General features: G+C 35.9%; 1 protein-coding gene across 12 annotated transcripts in view; it reads right to left on the bottom strand.

Annotated features, from left to right (window-relative positions):
* DMD (dystrophin) overlaps window positions 1-20,736 on the bottom strand; it is a 2,113,538-nt gene that overhangs the window by 1,133,852 nt on the left and 958,950 nt on the right. For all 12 annotated transcript variants that reach the window (XM_081792827.1, XM_081792829.1, XM_081792824.1 and 9 more), the window contains one exon: window positions 9,081-9,275. In XM_081792827.1, coding sequence (XP_081648953.1) covers window positions 9,081-9,275 — 195 coding nt within the window. The remainder of the gene's footprint in view (window positions 1-9,080; window positions 9,276-20,736) is intronic.

Below are 20,736 nucleotides of genomic sequence, written 5' to 3'. Positions count from 1 at the left end.
TATTATTATTTTGACAAAGAACTGAAAATCCAGTATGAGTAATCAATCAAGTTCATAGATAGCTACTATACAAGATATACTTAAGTCTGTAAGAATACAAATGACGTACTCTATTTTGGAAAAAAAACAGGAAACCTCTTTGGTAATATTTTACCTATTTTATACATGATTAATGTTGTTGATGTTGGGAGAACATGCATTCCATCGTAAGTGTTTTTGATGGGGGACAGAGAAAACAAAACCATTGTCTCATATCATCGTTCTGAGATAAACCTAAACTAAAATTTAAGAATGACAAAACAAAACATGATACAGAAGGAGGATCCTAACATTCTACTTCCTATCTTTACCTTTGTGGAAGCCCCACAGATACCCCAAATGCTGAGAACATTCTTTACTCTTTTGTCTAAGGTGTGGCAAATTCAACTTGGGAATTGGGAGTAAATGGTGCCCATTAATTACATGTGGTTTACAAAAGAAACTTTTTAGTTCTTTTCCTTGAATGTTAAACAATATGCGTTAGGATTTAGAAATAAGTAGACTTGGAGAAAAGTCACTGAATTAGAATGAACTATACACAATTGCCAATATTTGAACATTTTGATCTACATAATGTCACTTCATAAGGCTCAACTGAAAGCTATTATAGTATTAATGTGGTCATGATTACCGACGTAAGCAGGAAAATGAATACAGAGTAGCTTTTCTAAATGGCAAAAGGAAAAAAAAAATAAGTAATAAAGATAAATCTCGGAACTCCAAGAAAGAGAAGCTTCAATGCTTTAAAACAGTTTAAATCAAGTTCTTTTTTTTTCATAGTTCTGTAATCTGAACAAAGAATTGTAAATTACTGAAAAAGAGTTGGGAAAAAATGAATTCAACAAATTTCACTGGAAAACAAAACTCAAAACAAAACAACAAAACAAACTGAAAAAACAGCATCTTATTCTTGGTAAAAGCCATAGCGCAGAGAAACTTGGAATGATCTAGAGTTTTCACAACCTCAAGAGAAGTACAGAACAAAGAATTATTTTTTAGTACCTGAAATTAATTGAAGAATGGAAAAGTTTGCCCCCACATAAGTAATACTTAGCGTTGGAAATATAGTAAAAGAAAATGAGCATAAATAAGATTCTCTAAAAGAAGTTTTTGTCAAAAACAAGTTTTTTTAGACTCCGTGCATTCTCGTTGACTTTAAACTTTTTTTTTTTTAAACTTTAGGCTATTTGCCAAATCTGGAAACAGCTTTATGTATATTTTATGCTGTTGTCAACATGTTATTTAAAGTATTTTACACATAAATATGCAATTGTATAAGGTTTACTGCTTTTTAAAAGACCAGTTTTAAAAGATTATTTCCATAAAAATTTAATTTATAATGATTTTTAAGATTTTGGGTATTTGATGAAGTAGACGGGTTTTACAAATCGTGACATTTATATAATTACACATTTTTACAAGAATTTTTTCACATAATCCTACATGCTTTCACTTTATCTTCACAAGTGTACAGCTGAAAAGGCTGAGACAGGTATTATCATTAGTTTCAGTTCAAAGTTAAGAAAACTGAGACTTACATGATTTGCTCAAGGACACAAGAGTCAGATGTGGGATCTAAATCTAAGTCTTTTCTGTTCCAATTCAGTGTTTTACCATATAATGCAAGCTCAGTGTACGCAAAATATTACTAACATTTTAATTACATGTGGATTTCCTGCCACATACATAAGTGATTGGCCTAAAATTCAGTATGTCCAAACCCAGATAGCATAAATGTCTCCATGCTAGTCTATGTGCACAGATTGTTAGAAGTCACCTATGTCTGGATGATTTAAATCAATGACCAAGAATACAATATAAAAGAGGCTAATTTTGTTTCTCCTTTTAGGCTTGGTACTGCTAGATTAACTTAACAATGCTTTGTCATCTTAGATCACGGAGTCCCTATCTGGATTTACAAGACTGTCGTTCATTCATCCAACAGATTCACATTGAGTGTCTATTAACTGCTTGGTACTGTTCTAGGACTTGTAGATCCAGTGGTGAACAACAAAAGATACTGTGTTTTCTGCCTGGTGGTTGTGCATGTGATGTTTGCTGGTCACCACAGGGAACAGGTCAGAAGGAGCAGATAGCTCATTTGCAAACCATTGCAGGCGGTGAAAACTGTATCTTTTGCTCTTGCTGACTCACTATCACCATTTTAATAAATGCAGCGCTGCAGTTAAATGGATATATTTACACTTAAGTGCATGTTGCATGTGTCTTCAGATTTATAAAACCCTGCACTACTGTTTTCACATTTGGGGTAGCTGAAAATAATAGCTTTAAGCAGTATGAGCTAACAAAAATGCCTTGAGACCCTATGTAACTTGGTTAATAGAAGAGCACACAACTTTGATTTCTAAGGAAAAAAAAAAAAAGATTAGAGAAACCCATTAGTGGCTGTTGTGACAGCAGTCATTGGGGAGTAGATCTATCTGAAAATTGAAAAAGAGCAAACGGCGCACCAAAGACTCAAACTCCAGTTCATTTTCACTCTCTGGAATTTTTCTTCATCTGACAGATGAAGGCAAGACCCTAAATAAATCTAATTCTTATCCTCTGTATGTCCCGTCCAGCTACCAGGCTCTACATTAATGACATATCAAATTGGGAAGAGTGTTCAATCAAAAGGCATTAAAGTACTTATTAATGAGATTTTTCTGAGCTTCTAAAGAAGAATCTTAAAGTTATTTTTAGTGGCTCTATGGTTAGTTATCCTTTTGCTTTTTCTGCACGGTTTATGGTCCACATGTGAACAGCACTTCGTAAATACAACAACGGATTTTGTCCGAAACATTCTCCATAGGAGGATGCATGGTCCTTGCAGAACTAACAAATCAGCAATTATATATCACACATCGGAAGATGGCATGTGACTTGGTCAAAGAAGAGAATTGGTCATGAACAGAAGGGAAACCTCCCCAGAACTGAATTTCGACCTCCAAACTTCCTCCAGCCTCATGAATTGTATGTTTTAATGGGGAAAGTTCTGACTTCTTGAATTTATAGGATGGGGATGATCCAAATAGTCTTGCTGAGAGAAATTAAGCAGGAGTGGTTCTCAAAGTGCATTTTAGCAAAGATGGGAGTACACTACAGCTTAGGGAGCCAAAGTAGGACAATGGTTGGGCCTGATGAAATAATGGCAGGCAGAAGAGAATGGATTATCCCCTGTAAAAGAGAGACGTGTGTACAATATAAAAGAAAACTGTACTAAAATCACAAGTAAATATGAGCTGGCCATGGTTACGATGCAGTAAATATCTATAATCTCTTCACTAGAAGAGGAATGAAAAATTAAGTACTGACAAAATGACTGAAGTACGATTTAAATCACAGTGACTAGATTAATATTTGTAAAGTAATTCACAAATATAAATAGCAAATTGAACAAATAAATCCCCAATGATAAAAACAGTTGAAGAAAGGAATTATATTTATAGCTGAATGAATGTGTTAGCTGAAAAACTTGATTTTCCTCAGAGAAATCACTAAATGATTACATTATTCAAAATGTTATATGTAGTCCAAAAGATCAGTTTTTACAATGTGGTAATACATTTAATTTAAGTAGAATTCAAAAAGCATTTAGAATCAAATTTTGCTTTGACATTTTATATGCTCCATGATTACTTAATTTAGAATAATTGCAAACTCCTCTTGTTGGAATATTATTAAATCGGTGAAAAAAATCTAACGCTCTATGTAGTATGCCCCTGCGCTACATTCTTTTATTTGCCTTCAGCTCTTTGGTTCAGATTTGTACGTGAGGTATCTCCTTCTATTATTTAATTCCCTTAATACCAGGCTAAAAGAGTTTGCACATGGTACTAGTTTTTTCCTCATTCAAATGACCGGCATCATTAAGCGTGTGCTTAGATGTGATGAAATAGATTCCAATGGAGAAAGATCCTGATCAGGGAGATAAGATCTCATTGCCAGGGCTTTTGCCCCTGCTTCAAGGCAAGATGAGGACAGAAGGCATAAATATCGGGGAGAAGAAATCTTACATCCCTCAAGGAATCCTCTGCCAAAGTCACAGGACACCTAAATTCTGCTGAGCCCCAAATCTGCTGAGAATAGGTCTTCATACATCCATGCTCAAGTCTCTGTGTGGATAGAGAAATAAATCTGTTGCCTCCACTTTGAAAACATTACCAGGGTCTGGGAATCTCTCGCAACCACCCTAGCCCAGACCACCAGCATCTCTTCTCCAATTGCTCTCCTTGGTTTTACTCTTGATCCCTTTTAGGTCTACTTAAAGCACAAACCAGATCATGTCATTCATCTCCTCAAAAGTCTACAGTGTCTCCTCTCTCAGTCCGAGCAAAAGGTAGTCTTTACAACGGCACCCGAGGCCCTTCACAATCTGTACCACCCACAGGCCCTTTGATCTGGGGTCCTACTACCCTCCTCTGACTTATTCTGCTTCAGCCACACTGGCGACCCTGCTGTACAGTGATCAAGTTAGGGACGCTCCCAACATGTGGGCCTCTGCCCTGACTATCCGCTCTGCCCACACAGCAAGGCTGAGCACTAGGATGGCTCCCTCAGTCTCTTCAAATCTTTGTGCAAGTGTCCTTTCCACCCTACTTAAAATTGCAATCCCACCTCTTTCCATTTCACCTACTCCTACCCCCCTGGTAATTTTATATCCCTTATCCAATTCTGTGGGTTTTTTTTAATAACAAGTATCTTCTTTAAATATACAATATTTACTTATTGATTACTTCTGTGTTTGCCTACATGCTGTCTCCCACTGCTATGGTAAAAACGGCGGGGTCCGTTGACTTGGTTCACCATTTTTTAAGCACTTAGAGTGATGCCAGGTACATGATAAGAGCTTAATAAATACGTTTGAATGCAAAAATCCTCACTCCTTAGATTAGCAGCTTGTCCTAACAATTTCCCTTAGGTCTCAAGGGCCTCACATAAAAGCTGAACCAGTCAAAGAAGACTGAGCGACTTTGCTTTACAGCCTTTGGCTCGTTAAGCTCACAACAAGCTCTTCCAAGTGCTGCTGAGGTTGAACAATAGCTGTGTCTACTTGGATCCTCTCTAAACTGTGCATTAGGCCCAAGTGCCATGTCAACATCTGGGAGCTTTTTTCACATGTCCACACTTCTTGTCACTCTCTTGTCTACCAAAACCACAAACAATTTCTATTCACCTCAACCAGAGCATGTGTACTATCATCAGCTTAGAAGAAAGAAGTGAGATGATTCAGGTCTGACTTCTTTCTTTCCTTCCCTTTCCTTTTCTCTTCTTCCCTCCCCCCCCCCCCTTGCCTCCTCCCTTCCTTCCTTTTATGGAATCTTGTTAAACCTTCATGGATTCATAGACAATGAGAACTCAGGACATTTTTCCTACAAACTGGGCATGACAGACCTCCATATTCTACTGTGTTTTGTCCAAATTCATGTTTGGTACGCTCAAAAGAAAACCCGAGAAAAAAACCTCGTGAGGTAGTATGGTACAGTGGTTAACAGCTCAGACCCTGGAGCTGCGTTGCTTGCGTTCAAATCTGTGCTCCATCAATATGAGCTGTGCCAACTTTATCAAGTTACTCTCTATTTCTTTAGTTTTTTTTCATCTTCAAATGCGGAAAATAATTTTACATATTTCATAGATTTGTAGTGAGGATTAAATTAGTTAATATAGGTAGATTATTAACAGTGCCTGACCAGTGGATAAAAACTAATTCTTATTATAGCAAAAGATTAAACCCCATTGTCACCCTTATTCTAATCCATGCTCCTATTTTTGTCCTCAAAGCTTACTTTATTAATGCCAAGGTCTAATTAAGCAACTTAAGGGGCTCCTTAGTGGGGAAGTAGCACAGTCATCAACCTGAATGGAGTATTTTCCAAGATTTCTGTTAGTAAATGCTGACTAAACAGTGTATATGCTATTATTTCTTTCAAAATTATCGAAGGTTGGATGCCCTAGAAGCAGATTCTAAGACTTGAACATATAGGCACATGATTTACTTGGGAATGATCCCAGGAAGCCCTGGTAAGGCAGTCAGAGAGGAAAGGTGAGAAAACCAGTTAACGACTGTAATATGAGGAAGATTTCCACTGTGCACAGTGGGTCTCAGTCTTTATCCGTAGAAAACTACCTGTCACTGGTTGAGGTTTGTTGGGAGATGGTGGGGAGGCAGAGCCTTAACTACCTGACACTTACGAGTTTGGACGACTAGAGAGAGCTCTGGGCAGAGTCCCAGGCACCTGCAGGTGGCAGCTGCCAGTCACAGTACAAGGAACCCTGAGTGTGGAGCAGGTATGGGTGAGGCCCCAAGAATACTGGAGATGCCAATACAACTGAAGTTTTCAGTAAAGTCAGGTATATGACAGCATTAGGATAAATCCTTTCCATTTGGGCCCCTTAAATAAATCATTTCTGCTGTCACGAGATGTTAAATATTTAAAACTCTCAGGGATCAAACTTTTGGAAACTTAAAAAGTTCTATGTTTATGCTTTATTATCATTTGTGTTGTCGTAGGAACAACTCAGTAACAGGCTTAATATGATATCTAGCCTCTTACTGTTACCTATAGGCTCAATGTCGTACAGCAGATCTCTAGAACTGATTCCATTTGTACTTGATACCCACTGAACAGCAACTCCCCATTTCTCCCTGCCCTCGATCCCTGGCACTCAGAGTTCTACTCTCTTCTATGCTCACACTTTCATAAAAGGCATGTTGAAGCAGGCTTTCATGACTTAACGTAGTAATTATAGTTGAGCAAATTGTATTAAGACAGTTCACAGTGTTTCTTAAAAATAAAGTATAAGCCATTCCTCATAGTGATTGAGACTTTCAAAACTTTAAATTCTTTCAAAACTCTTGTACTATCATTTGTGCAATGGTTATAAATTTTTATATACAAACAAACACAGTCAATTGATTCACAATGCGAGTATTGGCTTTGATATAAGAATAAATATGTTTTATGTATTTCTCATTCATTGCTAGTTATGCCTTAGCTCATGTGTTAGCTATTAAATGCAGGTTTCCATATGTAAACAGGTATTTATCTGCTTTGTTTTTGTCAAAATGATTAGGTGGCTTTCTAATTCAATAATTCTATGGAAATTATATGGGCTATATTAGCAGTATTATGTTCAGAAAGTAATTATTTTAACTTATTACACATTACTTGTGTTGTATTGTACTTTCAAGAATATGTATGTTAAACCACAACAATGCCTACTACAGTTCTGTAATTTGATTCATGCAAATCTGTCAGGAATAAAGTCAACCACAATTTAATTTCAAACCTTCCCAACCAGCAGCTGTACAATTTATGTGCTACTTTTCTATTTTTACTACTGGATAATGACAATGATGAATGCCTTTAAGAGGAAATACATATTCATTGAAAAGACTGAGATCAAAACTATCCTCTTCAAAAGGCCCACAGAGGTAGGAAGCCCATTTCCCTGCTTCAGGAGATTTGTTGGTGGTGAGCTGGAATTATGCCCAAAAATGCATCTCATGAGGATTCAATAATCCGGTTAAATTAAACCTGCCATAATACCTCTTTACAAACCACAGTAATCAATACCATCACAATTGGCAATAGCTAGAATACTCTTAAATACATCTGGAAGAACAAATGATTAGCTGAGCATAGCCAGGGGCCCATCATTCTGAGTGTGCCAGGTTAAGAGGTATGGAGACAAAGACATTCAATGGGCAACTTAATAAGTTTAGGGTCACTGCTCTCCTGACCCATATGTCCCCGAACATGGAATGAAATGAATATTACCTCATTAGCAGTAATTTACATGTTGAATGACAATGATGAACTTATAAACTGTGCTGTCATGTGAAATCAGTGAATGTGAATAATGACAGGAATGCTGGCATGTATCCTTTATCAACTGATTGGGTTTCTTTTCTTCACTGTATCCGTCAGCGATCTGACTTTTATTTCAAAAATACTAAGAAAGAACACCATACTGAAATGGATGGAATAGTTCCAGAGATCCATGCATTTCTTATTTTATTTTAGCATGTAATTTTATAGCTTACTTGATACAACATAAGATAGGAAATTCAAGTGACTCAAGATACCGCAGCTCCGATTTCCAAAACAAATAGCTTTATCTATTTGTATACCTATGCAGACAAATGTGTGATATGGAATGAGTTCTCAAAAAATCATTTAGAGTATAAGACACTTTGGCTAATAGGTGCTGCTGAGAGTGAACTTATCTTCTGTCTATAATCTCCCACTATTTGCATTGAAAAATACCAAGCTATACTATTTCATTCTGAGTGTAAAATGTATGATCACAAAAATTGTCTTGAGACCCACATTATTATGTACATTTTCTTGATGCTGCGTTCATTTAGGTTCAGACACTTCCCTCTATAATTCAAAGGCTATTCCCTCATCATGTTTTGCCTTCATTTGGGATTCAGAAATTTGCAGTTGGTGGTTTGAAAAAAACAAAAACAAAAACAAAGACAAAACTGGATTTGGTTGGTAGCCTTTGGCTGGTAATTTTAGAGAAAATATTTCATTGCTTTCTATTTGATTAGACTCCATATATTATAGTACTGATACTGGAACTAATTCTAAATTGTATATATATATTAAGTTAAAACTATAGGCAATAGATATAATTTATTCTTTTGTATTTTTTAATAGATAAAATTTAAAATCTCCTCTAATTCCCTCTTTTATGGGAGGAGAAAGGAATGTATTAGGTGCGAATATACTGTTCCCCTATCAAAGCTTATTTTGGGGTGAGTCCTTTCTGCCCTAAATCGATGTGAAACTATTATTTTTTGTTTCTTCCCTCTTTTAGAAAGGCTCTCAACATTAAATATTATAAAATTCCTCTTCTATGTTTCTCTCTCTACCCCAGATTTCTACAACTAAGCATCCCGTGGAGTGTGCTGGTAATTCAACAGGGGAGTCAAAACGCCTTCAGTGCGTACATTTAGGTCAACTGTTTTCTTCCTGCAAATGATCAAGATGAGTATCTTGTAAAATTTAACAAAAATGCTTTGCTTTTACCTTCAGAGACTCCTCTTGTTTAAAGAGATCTTCGAAATCTTTAGCACGGAGGTCAGGAGCATTAAGAAGTTGTTCCACTTCTGACAGGGCTTGTGAGACGTGAGTGATCTCAGTCAGGTAAGTAGAAGGCACATAAGAAATTTCCAAAGGCATGTCTTCAGTCATCACCATCATCGATTCTTCATGGACTGTGTGCTGGTATAGATATACAAAAGAAGAATTCTTTTAGCTTCCTAATAATGAAAAGACCTCTACTGAATTTATATAAATTCCAGTCTAGAGCTGGCAGAGGGCTGAAAATGAACAAAAATCCATGATGGTAAGTCTAGTAAAAGGGTTATTATTTATATACCCTCTTCTTGCAGAAAGTGTTAGAAGCGTTTAAAAATAAGACATACATACACGTTAGTACCACGAATATGAGAATGAAAGACCAAGAGCCATAAGGTCATGAGAGGGATAGTTTTACTCTAAGAAAAGGATGATTTTCATAATTGGTTTTTAAAATGTAATTCTTAGCTTCCTGGAAAATTAGGTATGAAGTAGAATTGGGGGGTGGGGGTAGTCCACATGTGTGGTTTTTCTACCAAAGGAACTTCTCCTATACTTTTCTCCTTAATCTTGATTGAAGTAAAAGAGGGCCAAAGTGGTTTTGGCTGGTATATACCTTTATATTCAGTACACTTCTCCTCCAAATTTCAGACATTGGCTCCCCTATTTGATGCTAGTTTCTTGTTAAGTTAACCGATAATTGAAGCACAAGATGAGGAAGACTGAGAATGGGATTCCCATTTTAATGAGAACTCCAGAAAGCCCTAAGGTCTAAGGAAGTACTAGCCTGTCCTCCGTCTACACTTTCTTACCTGCCATTCAAGCACTAGGATCGATGGGCATCGGGAGTTTAGATTCCTTTTGGATTTGGCCAATAGAACCTCTTCCCTTATTCCTTATAAGAGCATGAGATAAATACTATCTGGCATGCAAATTCAGAGAGAGAGATGACCTCTGCTCTTTTCCGTCTATACTATAAGCAACAAAACTCTTGTAATTGAAATTAGTTTTCCAGTAACTTCGTTTTGAATTGATCAACTGCCATCTGCCTGTTGATGGGGTCAGCTGAGGGTTTCAGTGACAGGGTCTCTAGAGGAGTTCTGATGATAAGCATGCTAACACAGCCATTTATTACTGCACAGGTTTTATGACAAGACCATCCTCATTACTGCAGGAATGCAATTAAATGGAGCTTAGGATTTCAGACTGAATCCATGTAAAGATGAGTAAAATTATCAGCTGGACTATGTATGCGTTCTTATTAATTTCTCAGGTCCAGAATTCTTGTACTCAGTTCTTACATAATATGAAAATAATTGCAACTTAGATGTCTCATTTACTTATAACACTGCAAATTCACAGAATTACACCAATTGGCTTAAATGACAGAATTGTACTTTTTACAAAATGCGATTTTGTGTGTATATCTTGACCAAAATACATGATACATATGCTTTCATCATGAATAGAATGATAATTTGCCTGCACTTCTAATTCTGCATTCAAAATAATAATAGAATTTTGGGCTACAGTTTAAAGAGGACAACCCACAGATTTAACCACATATTTTTAAATTTAAATTCTCAATCTCTTCATTTCAAACCATTTCAGCAGTTTAAAAGAAAAAATAAATCGGCAGACATGTGCATTTGCAATTTCCACTAACACATTAATTTAATACTAACTAGTAGAGTTAACACAAGTCAATCGAATTTATTATGACTTTCATATATTCTATTAGACTGGTGGATGTTGTTCTTAAAAATTTCCAGGTTAATAAGTTGTTTTTCTTATTTACATAAATTTCTTCAACTCCTGAAGGAAAGACAGTTCTACATTATCTGAAACCAGAATGTTCCTACAGTATTTTTTGGTAATGGTTCAATTTTCTTGCTTTTCAATTGTATACATTTTATACCTGTAAGTTTTTATACAGTAGTGGTTTTTGTTATTTGGGACAAAGTTGGGTAGAAAACAAGTAGTAGTTTATCTCTCTCTTGCATATGTATATATCCATGTATTTGTGTATGTATACATTTAACCAAACAGGTTGTTTTAGAATGAGACATATCTTCAAAATATTTAGAGAACATCTGAATTTCATTTAAAAAAAATCAGCGTGGGGGCGCATGGGTGGCTCATTAGATTAGGTGTCCGACTCTTAATTTTGGCTCAGGTCATGAACTCACAGTTCATGAGTTCAAGCCCCTTATTGGGCTCTGCACTGATGGTGAGGAACGTGCTTGGGATTCTCTCTCCTGCTCTCTCTCTCTCTCTCTCTCTGCTCCTTTCATGTGCTCTTGCTCTCTCTCAAAATAAATAAATAAACGTAAAAAAAGAAGTCCCAATTTCAAGGTTTTTGAATTGCTGGAAGGATTTCTGGATAACATAGTATTGGTGTTTTTAATGTTTTGAGGAACCTCCATACTGTCTTCCATAGCAGCTGCTATGGAAACAAAGAAACTTAAAAATAAGATCAGTGTGAGTTCCAAAATGTTTTAATGCCTATCCATATCATTTTCTCTTAAAAGGAAAATAATTCTAAGTTTTTACATCTTCTGTTTCTTTTTTGACATGTAGTTTCCTTGATCTTCATTAGCTACCCTTGAGGCACTCTCAGCTATCTTAAATTCATACTAATGACTCGCAAATATAGTAATTATGGATTATCGACAGCAAGGAACTTAACAGTTAAATACAATAGAGTGGAGAAGCACTAAAAATAAACTCAAAGTTGACTACTGCCTTGGACTTAACTTCCAGAAACACAATTTAAAACCCAAGTTTCTAATTCTTTGGTGTTTTTGGCTAATGATATTTTGTTGCACGTACAGGAATTTTATAAAAATGTACACCTGAAACTAATGTAACACTGTGGGCCAACTATACACAAATAAAGGTTTTCTTTTTAAAAATGAGATTTATTTAGGGGCGCCTGGGTGGCTCAGTCGGCTGAGCCTCTGACTTCTGACTTCGGCTCAGGTCATGATCTCACGGTTTGTGAGCTCGAGCCTCGCATTGGGCTCTGGGCCGACAGCTCGGAGCCTGGAGCCTGCCTCGGATTCTGTCTCCCCCTCTTTCTCCACTCCTCCCCTGCTCACACTCTGTGTCGCTCTTTCTCTCTCAAAAATAAACAAACGTTAAAAATTTTAAATACAAACTAAAAAATGAGATTTATTTAAATACTAATGCTAACCACAAAGTTCTGTAGCCCTCAGCCAGGGATCTACGAATGTGCATTGCACACTGTCCTCTGGCTTCACATTTGTTAAGTTTTTCACTACTTGACTAAATGTCTGTCCTAGATTATTTTATTACATATTGATCCAAGTGCTTCTTTCCCACATAAGAAATATTCATCATCACATGAAGAGCAAAACCATTTTCACCTATATTTCAATGGAAATCTCTCTTAGGGGATTGTTAGGTGACATCTATTTAAATTCAGAAGTTTTCAAGTAATTGAAATTTTACATCTGGTTCTAGAAACCATTTTTGTTTTTTATTGTCTTTAAGAACGAAGCCATCACCATCACCAACTTGAAGGCAATACCCTTCAAAGAAACATTTGCCAATATATTGCACATGAGGCATGCTCTATTAATATGTATTTTGCGATTATTTTCAAGACTATCATATACAAGTCTTAGAGCAAATGGTATCAATTCATGAAAATAAGTGGACTAATTATAGCATAACCTATTCACTCCGTGCTCACATGCCATGAAGATATTCTCCGGAATATTGAGAAATACTAAAACTATTATGGTTGAAGAGACCAATCAAAGAACTAGAAGGGCATATTCTATCACTTTAGAAAAGATACGAATGAGAAGAACAATGTAATCTTTGTCATCCTACACTACTGATAAATCAGTGATCTTCTTTCTTTTTTTCTTTTGTAAAAAAAATAATAATAAGAACTAGAGTACCTATAATTCCTAAAATGCCATCCAGTTACATTTACCTGCGGACAGTGATTCAGGTGTATTTTGTAAATAAAATTCTAAAAGGTTAATAACCACACATTGAATATATTTAATGAAGACTGAGACAGTAGAGGATTTAGTTCTGCCTATCATCTTGATACATGGTATCCAGTCATGATAGACAGGAGAAGTTAAGTGGTACCTATCACTTGAATAGAGAAAAGCTAGGCAATGATCCTGTGAGCTTTTATGAGAAATACAAGAATCTCAAAATAATTCTTTGACACCACTGGGAATCTATCAACTCATTTTTTAGAAAATTCGGTTTTATAACTTTTGAATATTCTCCTTTATTATAAAGTTGCAATAGGTGCCATAAATTTTAATACAGAGAAACAAAAGTTGCATATACAAGAAACAACCAAAATTTTAATCCACAGAGTCAGAAATTTGGAGATGTAGTTTGCTATCTACACTTTAAAATATATCATTCTGTTTGACACAGTCATGCAGGTCTATAATAAATCCACTATAACCAATGAATGACTTTGCCGTTAGTTTAATAAAAATCTCACACAGTTATTTTTTAAAAATCAGTGTAATTGGAAGTATCATGTTCATTTTCTCCTCTTTATGCAAAATCCACGCACTCATATTCAGATTTTGCCTTTTCCTCTGAATTTCATTAACTCTGCCTTGAATAATTATATCCTTCTGAATTCTGATGTGTACAAATCCTGTCTAACCTTTTGAAAATCAGCTTGCTTTTGTTAATATTCTTTACCACCTTATATCATTATAGATATTCATGCATCATTAGCAAGGAAGTGCTGTAGCCATACTAATTCATTTTATTTCTCTCTGTTCATATTCATATCTAACGATATATACCCAAAAGAACATACTGTCTTTATTTTCTGGAAATGAAAATCAAGAGATGTGGAAGAAAGTCCCAAAGTACTATCTTTATTAAAAAATGGAAAACTCAACTGATGCTTAAAAGGACTGTGATAGGATAAAACTATGATTTGTAACATCTAAAGGTGAAGTGAAAACAGTTTTGAGATTCTGAGCTTTGTAAGTAGGCATGGGTATCACTCATAAAGTTTTTAATAAACTTTGGTTTCTCTGAAACTCCAGTTATCACATTCTTTTTATCACTTAAAATGTGTTTCTTGAAGGACCACATAACTACATAAGAGAGAAGCAATCCTGTTTTGAAACAAATCGTGCATTATACCTACGTTTTTAAAACAAAATGTTTTCCTCCATGATTTAAACGATTTCTCTCACCTCGATATAAAATTTCAAATGGGTTGTGGTTACTGGCCCATTTATGATTTATGAGGTCAAAGAAACTCAAAAAGAAAAATGTACTATATCCCATATTTTTATGATATATTCCTTGAAATACCAATATATCTAATATAAATATGGTATACAGAAAATACATCAACACATTCAAAGTCTAACAAAAATAGACTGGAATCTGGACAAAAAAATGTAATAAGATAATGCAGTCATTTAAAAAATTCCATTAGAGTTAATGAAGACAAAGATGGGCTAAATCTTTAAAAGAAAGCAAGATTACTTATTAATGATTAAACTGACCCATATTATGAAAATCTGTTCATTTATATCTGATTATCTTTCCTCAAAAGGGCATTCTTAAATATATAGATTACTCTGAAATAATAACACAATAGCATATAAATCCCAAACAGGATTACAGACTTTATATCGGTTCTAATGCGTCATAAATGACAAGGAAATGGAAAAGAACTAAGGCAGCTCCCTTTCTCAGTCTCAAAAGTATTCAGAGAAAGACAATTAAGTTTCCTTGTAGGGATCATTATGGTAAGAAAGACACCTGAGCTATTTTTATTTATTTTTCCTCGATCAAGCCTATAAAGGCAAGTCAAATTGCAAGCCTAAAAAGGCAAGTCAAAAAATCCAATTTGGCCAAAAATCCTACATTAATCCTCAGAAAAAAAGAATCAAATAATAAAGCACACAAGAAACCAGAATATGGTGCAGATGAGATATGTATAAGTTTAGTCTTTCCTGTTTATGGTTCTGAATGCACATAAATGCCAGGGCAACACTAGCATTTTCACAATACTCAGGCTTCTATGCGTTTAATTAAGTTGGTGGGTAGAAAGACTTTAAATAATCAGCCTAATGAGTCCTAATGGATTGGTTATGATCTTTCATACAGAAAATAGTAACGGAGAGTTTGCTCTTAGGTATTCCCACCCGCTTTACTGCAGCATCTAGAAAATTGTCTGTGTAAAGCTATGTAAGAAAAAACAGATCGATCCTCAAATGATCATTAAGTAAAGGATCAACGAACTGCAAGAAGCTTATAATGTACCCCCTTTTTGCTCAAAATAATAAGAAACACTAAATAATAACCAGTGCAAATTATTGCAGAACATCATTCTTTAGAGCCACATTATTTATCTTCTAAAATTGGAACGAATTTTTGGTACAAGACAGGGTATCATTGAAACGGGTGTGCAGTCGAAGCTAGATTTGCCAGGCTCTCCGTATGTCCTACTTCTAGGAGGCCAGGTATGTGTGGTGTCCTGTATCAAGGGTCTGGCTGCTGGACTTGCTTATTGATCTGCCTCATAGTGATTCTTCTCTTCTATACCATCAGATTCATGTAGCTCCTCAGGGCCAAGCTAAATTAATATCTAATTAAACTGATAAACAAAATCTTGATAATGTGTTAATGGCTTATAGTGGTTTAAAGAGTTATCCTCCACAGGATAACATTTGCATTTTAATAAGGATTTTCAATAAATTAACATAAATTAGTGACTTGGTAGAATTCTAGTCACTAAGTACAGCCTGTAAGAGAAGTGAAAGAAAAAGGGCTTTGGTTCCCACTAAGGTCAGAGCGAACATATAGCGTCTACCTTGTAAGAAATCACCAGAAAAAATAACATGGTAATTTCACAGATAAGGTTATAGACCCTCGGTGCCTTACAACAGAAAATATATGTATCAAAGACTCAAGCATAGCACCTAGCATATAGAAAGCTATTATAAATACTTGTTGAATAAGTGAATAAAGAAATTATTAGCATAAAAATTTTTTAAAATACATGTTTGACCAGAACTGCTGGGGTCTGCAGCTGTCATAGAATTTCTATTTTGGAATTCCCAGAATTCACACAGGAGTGTTTCCTTCATTTCATAATGTAATCTTCATTGGTATGGATTTAAATCTATTTCTGATTGAAGCAAGTCACATTTCTCAAATTCAGGGCACACTACTAGCCGACGCTGTTACACGTGCACAAGTTGGCTTGTCAGTTGTCTCTGTTATTAATGTAAAACACTGTACGTGAACAAAAGTGAAGCAATTATTTGGGATATTGTTATACAGATACTTTTAGCACATATTAATTTTAGTCCCTTCATGGAGGCCCGCAATGCCTCTCAGTGGATTGGCGTATCTGAGAAGACATACAATCAAGAAGTCCTTTTAATCCTTGTGAACTCCTCCCAAACTGTCCACGTAAAAATTTTAATTTATGTATCTAGTATCAATTTTCTGATAGGAAGCTATTCTGACATGTTAACTTGGCAATACTTGGCATAGGAATTTGTCATATGTTCACGTGAAAATGAACACACATATACATATATACATGTATTCAGTTTAAATTGAAAATAAAATTAACACAAGAAAAATAACTTAGGAATTACTTTAAATTCTGCAATTATATAGCATACTACCATATTGCTTAATTTCTATATTCCTGTGGCTCTCCCAGTTTGAGCAGATTTTGCAGAGCAGGTTCACAATATTAATTGATGTGTTACGCTTCTCTAACATCTCAGAAAACCTGGCCATCATTTATCTCCACATTATTTAATCTGGCAACTAAGTACATATTTTTGAATATGCCCAGGGCATAATTCTGGTTTTGAATGAATTTTTTATTAAAATATGATAGTGTTAAGTCAGTCAGAGAAAGACAAATACCTTATGATCTCACACATGTGGAATTTAAGAAACGAAACAAATAAGCAAAGGAAAAGAGAGAGAGAGAGAGACAAACCAAGAAACAGGCTCTTAACTATAGGGAACAAACTAATGGTTATCAGAGGGAAGACAGGTGGGTGGATGGGGGAAAATAGGGGATGGAGATTAGAGAGTACACTTATCGTGATGAATAATATAAAATAAAATGGTAAAAACAATAAATAGCCATTCATCAGTCGATGGACATTTGGGGTCCTTCCATAGTTTGGCTATTGTTGATAATGCTGATACAAATGTGGAATTCAAGAAACAAAACAGATGAACATATGGGAAGTGAAAAAAAAAAGAGAGGGAAGTAAACCATAAGAGTCTCTTAGAGAGCAAACTGTGGGTTGACAGAGGGAGATGGGTGGGGGATGGGTGGGGGATGGGCTAGAAGGGTGACTGGTAGTAAGGAGGGCACTTGTTGGGATGAGCGCTGAGTGTTGTATGTAAATGATGAATCACTAAATTCTACTCCTGAAACCAATATTGCGCTGTATGTTAACTAACTAGAATTGAAAGGAAAAAAATGGAAGAAAGAAATAAAAATAAATAAGAACGTAAATAAATAAATGACAGATAGCAAATAAATAAAAAATAAGAATGTGATAGTGAAGATGCCTATAACTGACCACTCAATGTGGCGGTCCTTAGCTACATGTGACTATTTAAATTTAAATCTGAATTATTTAAAAGGAAACACAAGATTTTAGTTGCTGATAAGAATAAATTATAACATGGTGTTCAATTTTTAATAATACAGACAGTTCATATTGCAAAAGCTAGGATCTTCGTGTGTGAAAAATTTTAACACTACTACTATATATCAGAAAGCAATTGTTGTAGCATATCTAGATTGACAGTTTTCCTCACAAAGGAGATTTCGACTGGCTACTAAATCCAATTTAAAATGTCAAGAGTTCAAATTCAGTCAATTTGTCATACTACATCTGTTTTGATTGAACTGCTGACATACTTTGTTTTTGTATATACAGCACCTCAGTCTCTAAGTAATCTCATCAACTCTGATTAAGTTAATTAATAAAAGCACCTCTGTGAAGTCTACAAATTACATATGCAGGATTTATCTGTTGAAAGTTTATGGGGGCATCTTGGTGGCTCAGTCAGTTAAGCGTTCAAGTCTTGATTCAGTTCAGGTCATGATCTCACAGTTTGTGGGACTGAGGTTCGCGTTGGGCTCTGGGCTGACAGCATGGAGCCTGCTTGGGATTCTCTCTGTCCCTCTCTCTCTGCCCTTCCCCCGCTTGCGTTTTCTCTCTCTCTCTCTCAAAATAAACAAATATTAAGGGCACCTGGGTGGCTCAGTGGGTTGACTGTCTCAGGCTCAGGTCACGATCTTCTGGTTTGTGGGTTCAAGCCCCACATCAGGCTCGCTGCTGTCAGCATGGAGCTCGCTTTGGATCCTCTGTCCCCCCTCTCCTCTGCCCCTCACGCCCTTGTGCTCTCTCTCGCTCTCTCTCAAAAATAAACATTAAAAAATAAACATTAAAAATAATTTATGTATGTATACAGGTATGTGTGTATACATACAAATAAAATGGAAAGGTTGACATGATGAGAATAGTGCCTTAATATGCACATTTTCTGTCTCCCTCACAGGTGAGTAGACTCAACCTCCAAAATAACCATGACTAACTACTAGACTCGAGAAGAATGCATGCATCAGAGATTCAGATTTTAGGAAAAGAGGGGAAGGTGGACACAGGAAGATCATGAACTGATAGTCTTTGAAAGGTTATTTGAACCTCTGGCACAGTCTGGGCTGGAAACTATGAACCTGGTGATTTCCAGGTGTATATACGGGGCCATCTGTGGGAGACAGTTGACTTAACAACAACATTTATTTGACAGAGGAAGGAATCAGTACCTGCCTGTGTGCTTCATGAAGGCATTACTGGGCAATGGCTGCACTAGATAACAGGACAGCTTTAGCCCCCACCTCGAATTCATAAGCTCAGGATGCTTTCCTATACATACTTATTCCAGGAGGTTGTGGCTTGTTAAGCCTTTCTTCACCAGAAAAAAAAATACTCCTACTATTTTGTTGCTTCTCAATCAGCAGTACATAATAGAACCTACAAACCTGACTTACATTTATGCTAACAATTTCACACCCTTTAATTTAAGCACAAAGAAAAGAACACAAGACCTTTCAGTACATACAAGGGACTGAAAAAGGGAAACAAAGCTGACAGTCCATACAAGTAGTATACTAGAAGAAAGAGACAAGAGCTTTAATAAGAATGAAATGACAAGCTTTAAAAAGATAACACAAGAGCTCAGAAAGCCTGATACCTGTTATTTTTTTAATTCAATAGATGATTTGGAAAAGAGAACGGTCACCGCTAAAAATAAAACGTGGGTTCTGAATGACCAACCAGAGGAAGTACCTCACAACAGAGAGAAAAACAGAAAGAAAATGAAATCCTAAGGGAGACAATAAGAGACACAGAGGATAGAATTAGTACATATAATATGTAGTGAAGATAAATATCAAAAGGAGAAGACAGAACAGACGAGACAGTTAAATATTTCAAATAACTTATAGTTAAAATAACTATAAGACAAAATTTTCCCGAGTTAAAACATTTTTGATTTGCTGAAGTTAAAAATGTTACCCAAGTACCAAGAAGGGTTAAAGAATACTTAAAGAAACATATTTAGAAATATATTAAATCACACCCTAGCGAAATTTTTCAACTCTGAGGGACAGGGTGGGGAGCAACTTACAGAGTGTGAGATAAAGAGAACACTTTAAACATACTGAAACTGAGACTAGCATCAGACCTCGTATTGGCCACAATGGAAACTAGGACATAGTGGCAGCTAGATGGCAATGAAAAGTAGAAGACAGTGGTGTATAACCTGCAGAACCCTATTAAAAGAAAAAGATTATGGGGCACCTGGGTGGCTCAGTCGGCTGAGCGTCCGACTTCACCTCAGGTCATGGTCTCACAGTTCGTGAGTTTGAGCCCTGCGTCGGGCTCTGTGCTGACAGCTCAGAGCCTAGAGCCTGGAGCCTGCTTTGGATTCTGTATCTTTCTCTCTCTCTCTCTCTCTCTCTCTCTCTCTCTCTCTCTCTCTCCCCCCATCCCCTGCTCATGTTCTGCTTCTCTCTTTCAAAAACAAATAAATGTTAAATAAATAAATAAATAAATTTAAAAAATAAATAAATAAATAAATAAATAAAAGGAAAAGATTAAAGAATGCTGTCACTTGGGTGCCTGGGTGACTCCGTGTCTTAAGCATCCAGCGCTTGGTTTCAGTTCAGGTCATAATCTCCTGTTCATGGCATCCAGCCCTATATCGGGCTCTGTGCTGTCAGCATGGAGCCTGCTTGGGATTCTGTCTCTCCCTCTCTCTGCCCCTCCAACACTCACGTGTGTGCACGCACATGCTGTCTCTCAAAGTAAATAAATAAACTTTGAAAAAGAATGCTGTTATTATCCAAAGAATCCATCATCACAATTGTAATAGAAAGATCATTTTAAAAATACAAGTATTTAAAGGGTATATATCCTTATATACTTTTTATTTTTTTAATGTTTGTTTGTTTATTTATTTATTTTGAGAGAGACAGACAGAGAGAAAGCCAGGGAATAACAAACAGGTC

The sequence above is a fragment of the Panthera onca genome, chromosome X (assembly GCF_046562875.1).
Source record: "Panthera onca isolate mPanOnc1 chromosome X, mPanOnc1 haplotype 2, whole genome shotgun sequence".
Lineage (NCBI taxonomy): Eukaryota > Metazoa > Chordata > Mammalia > Carnivora > Felidae > Panthera > Panthera onca.
Note: the sequence above shows the minus strand (reverse complement) of the source record. Positions and strands in the feature narration are given on the sequence as shown.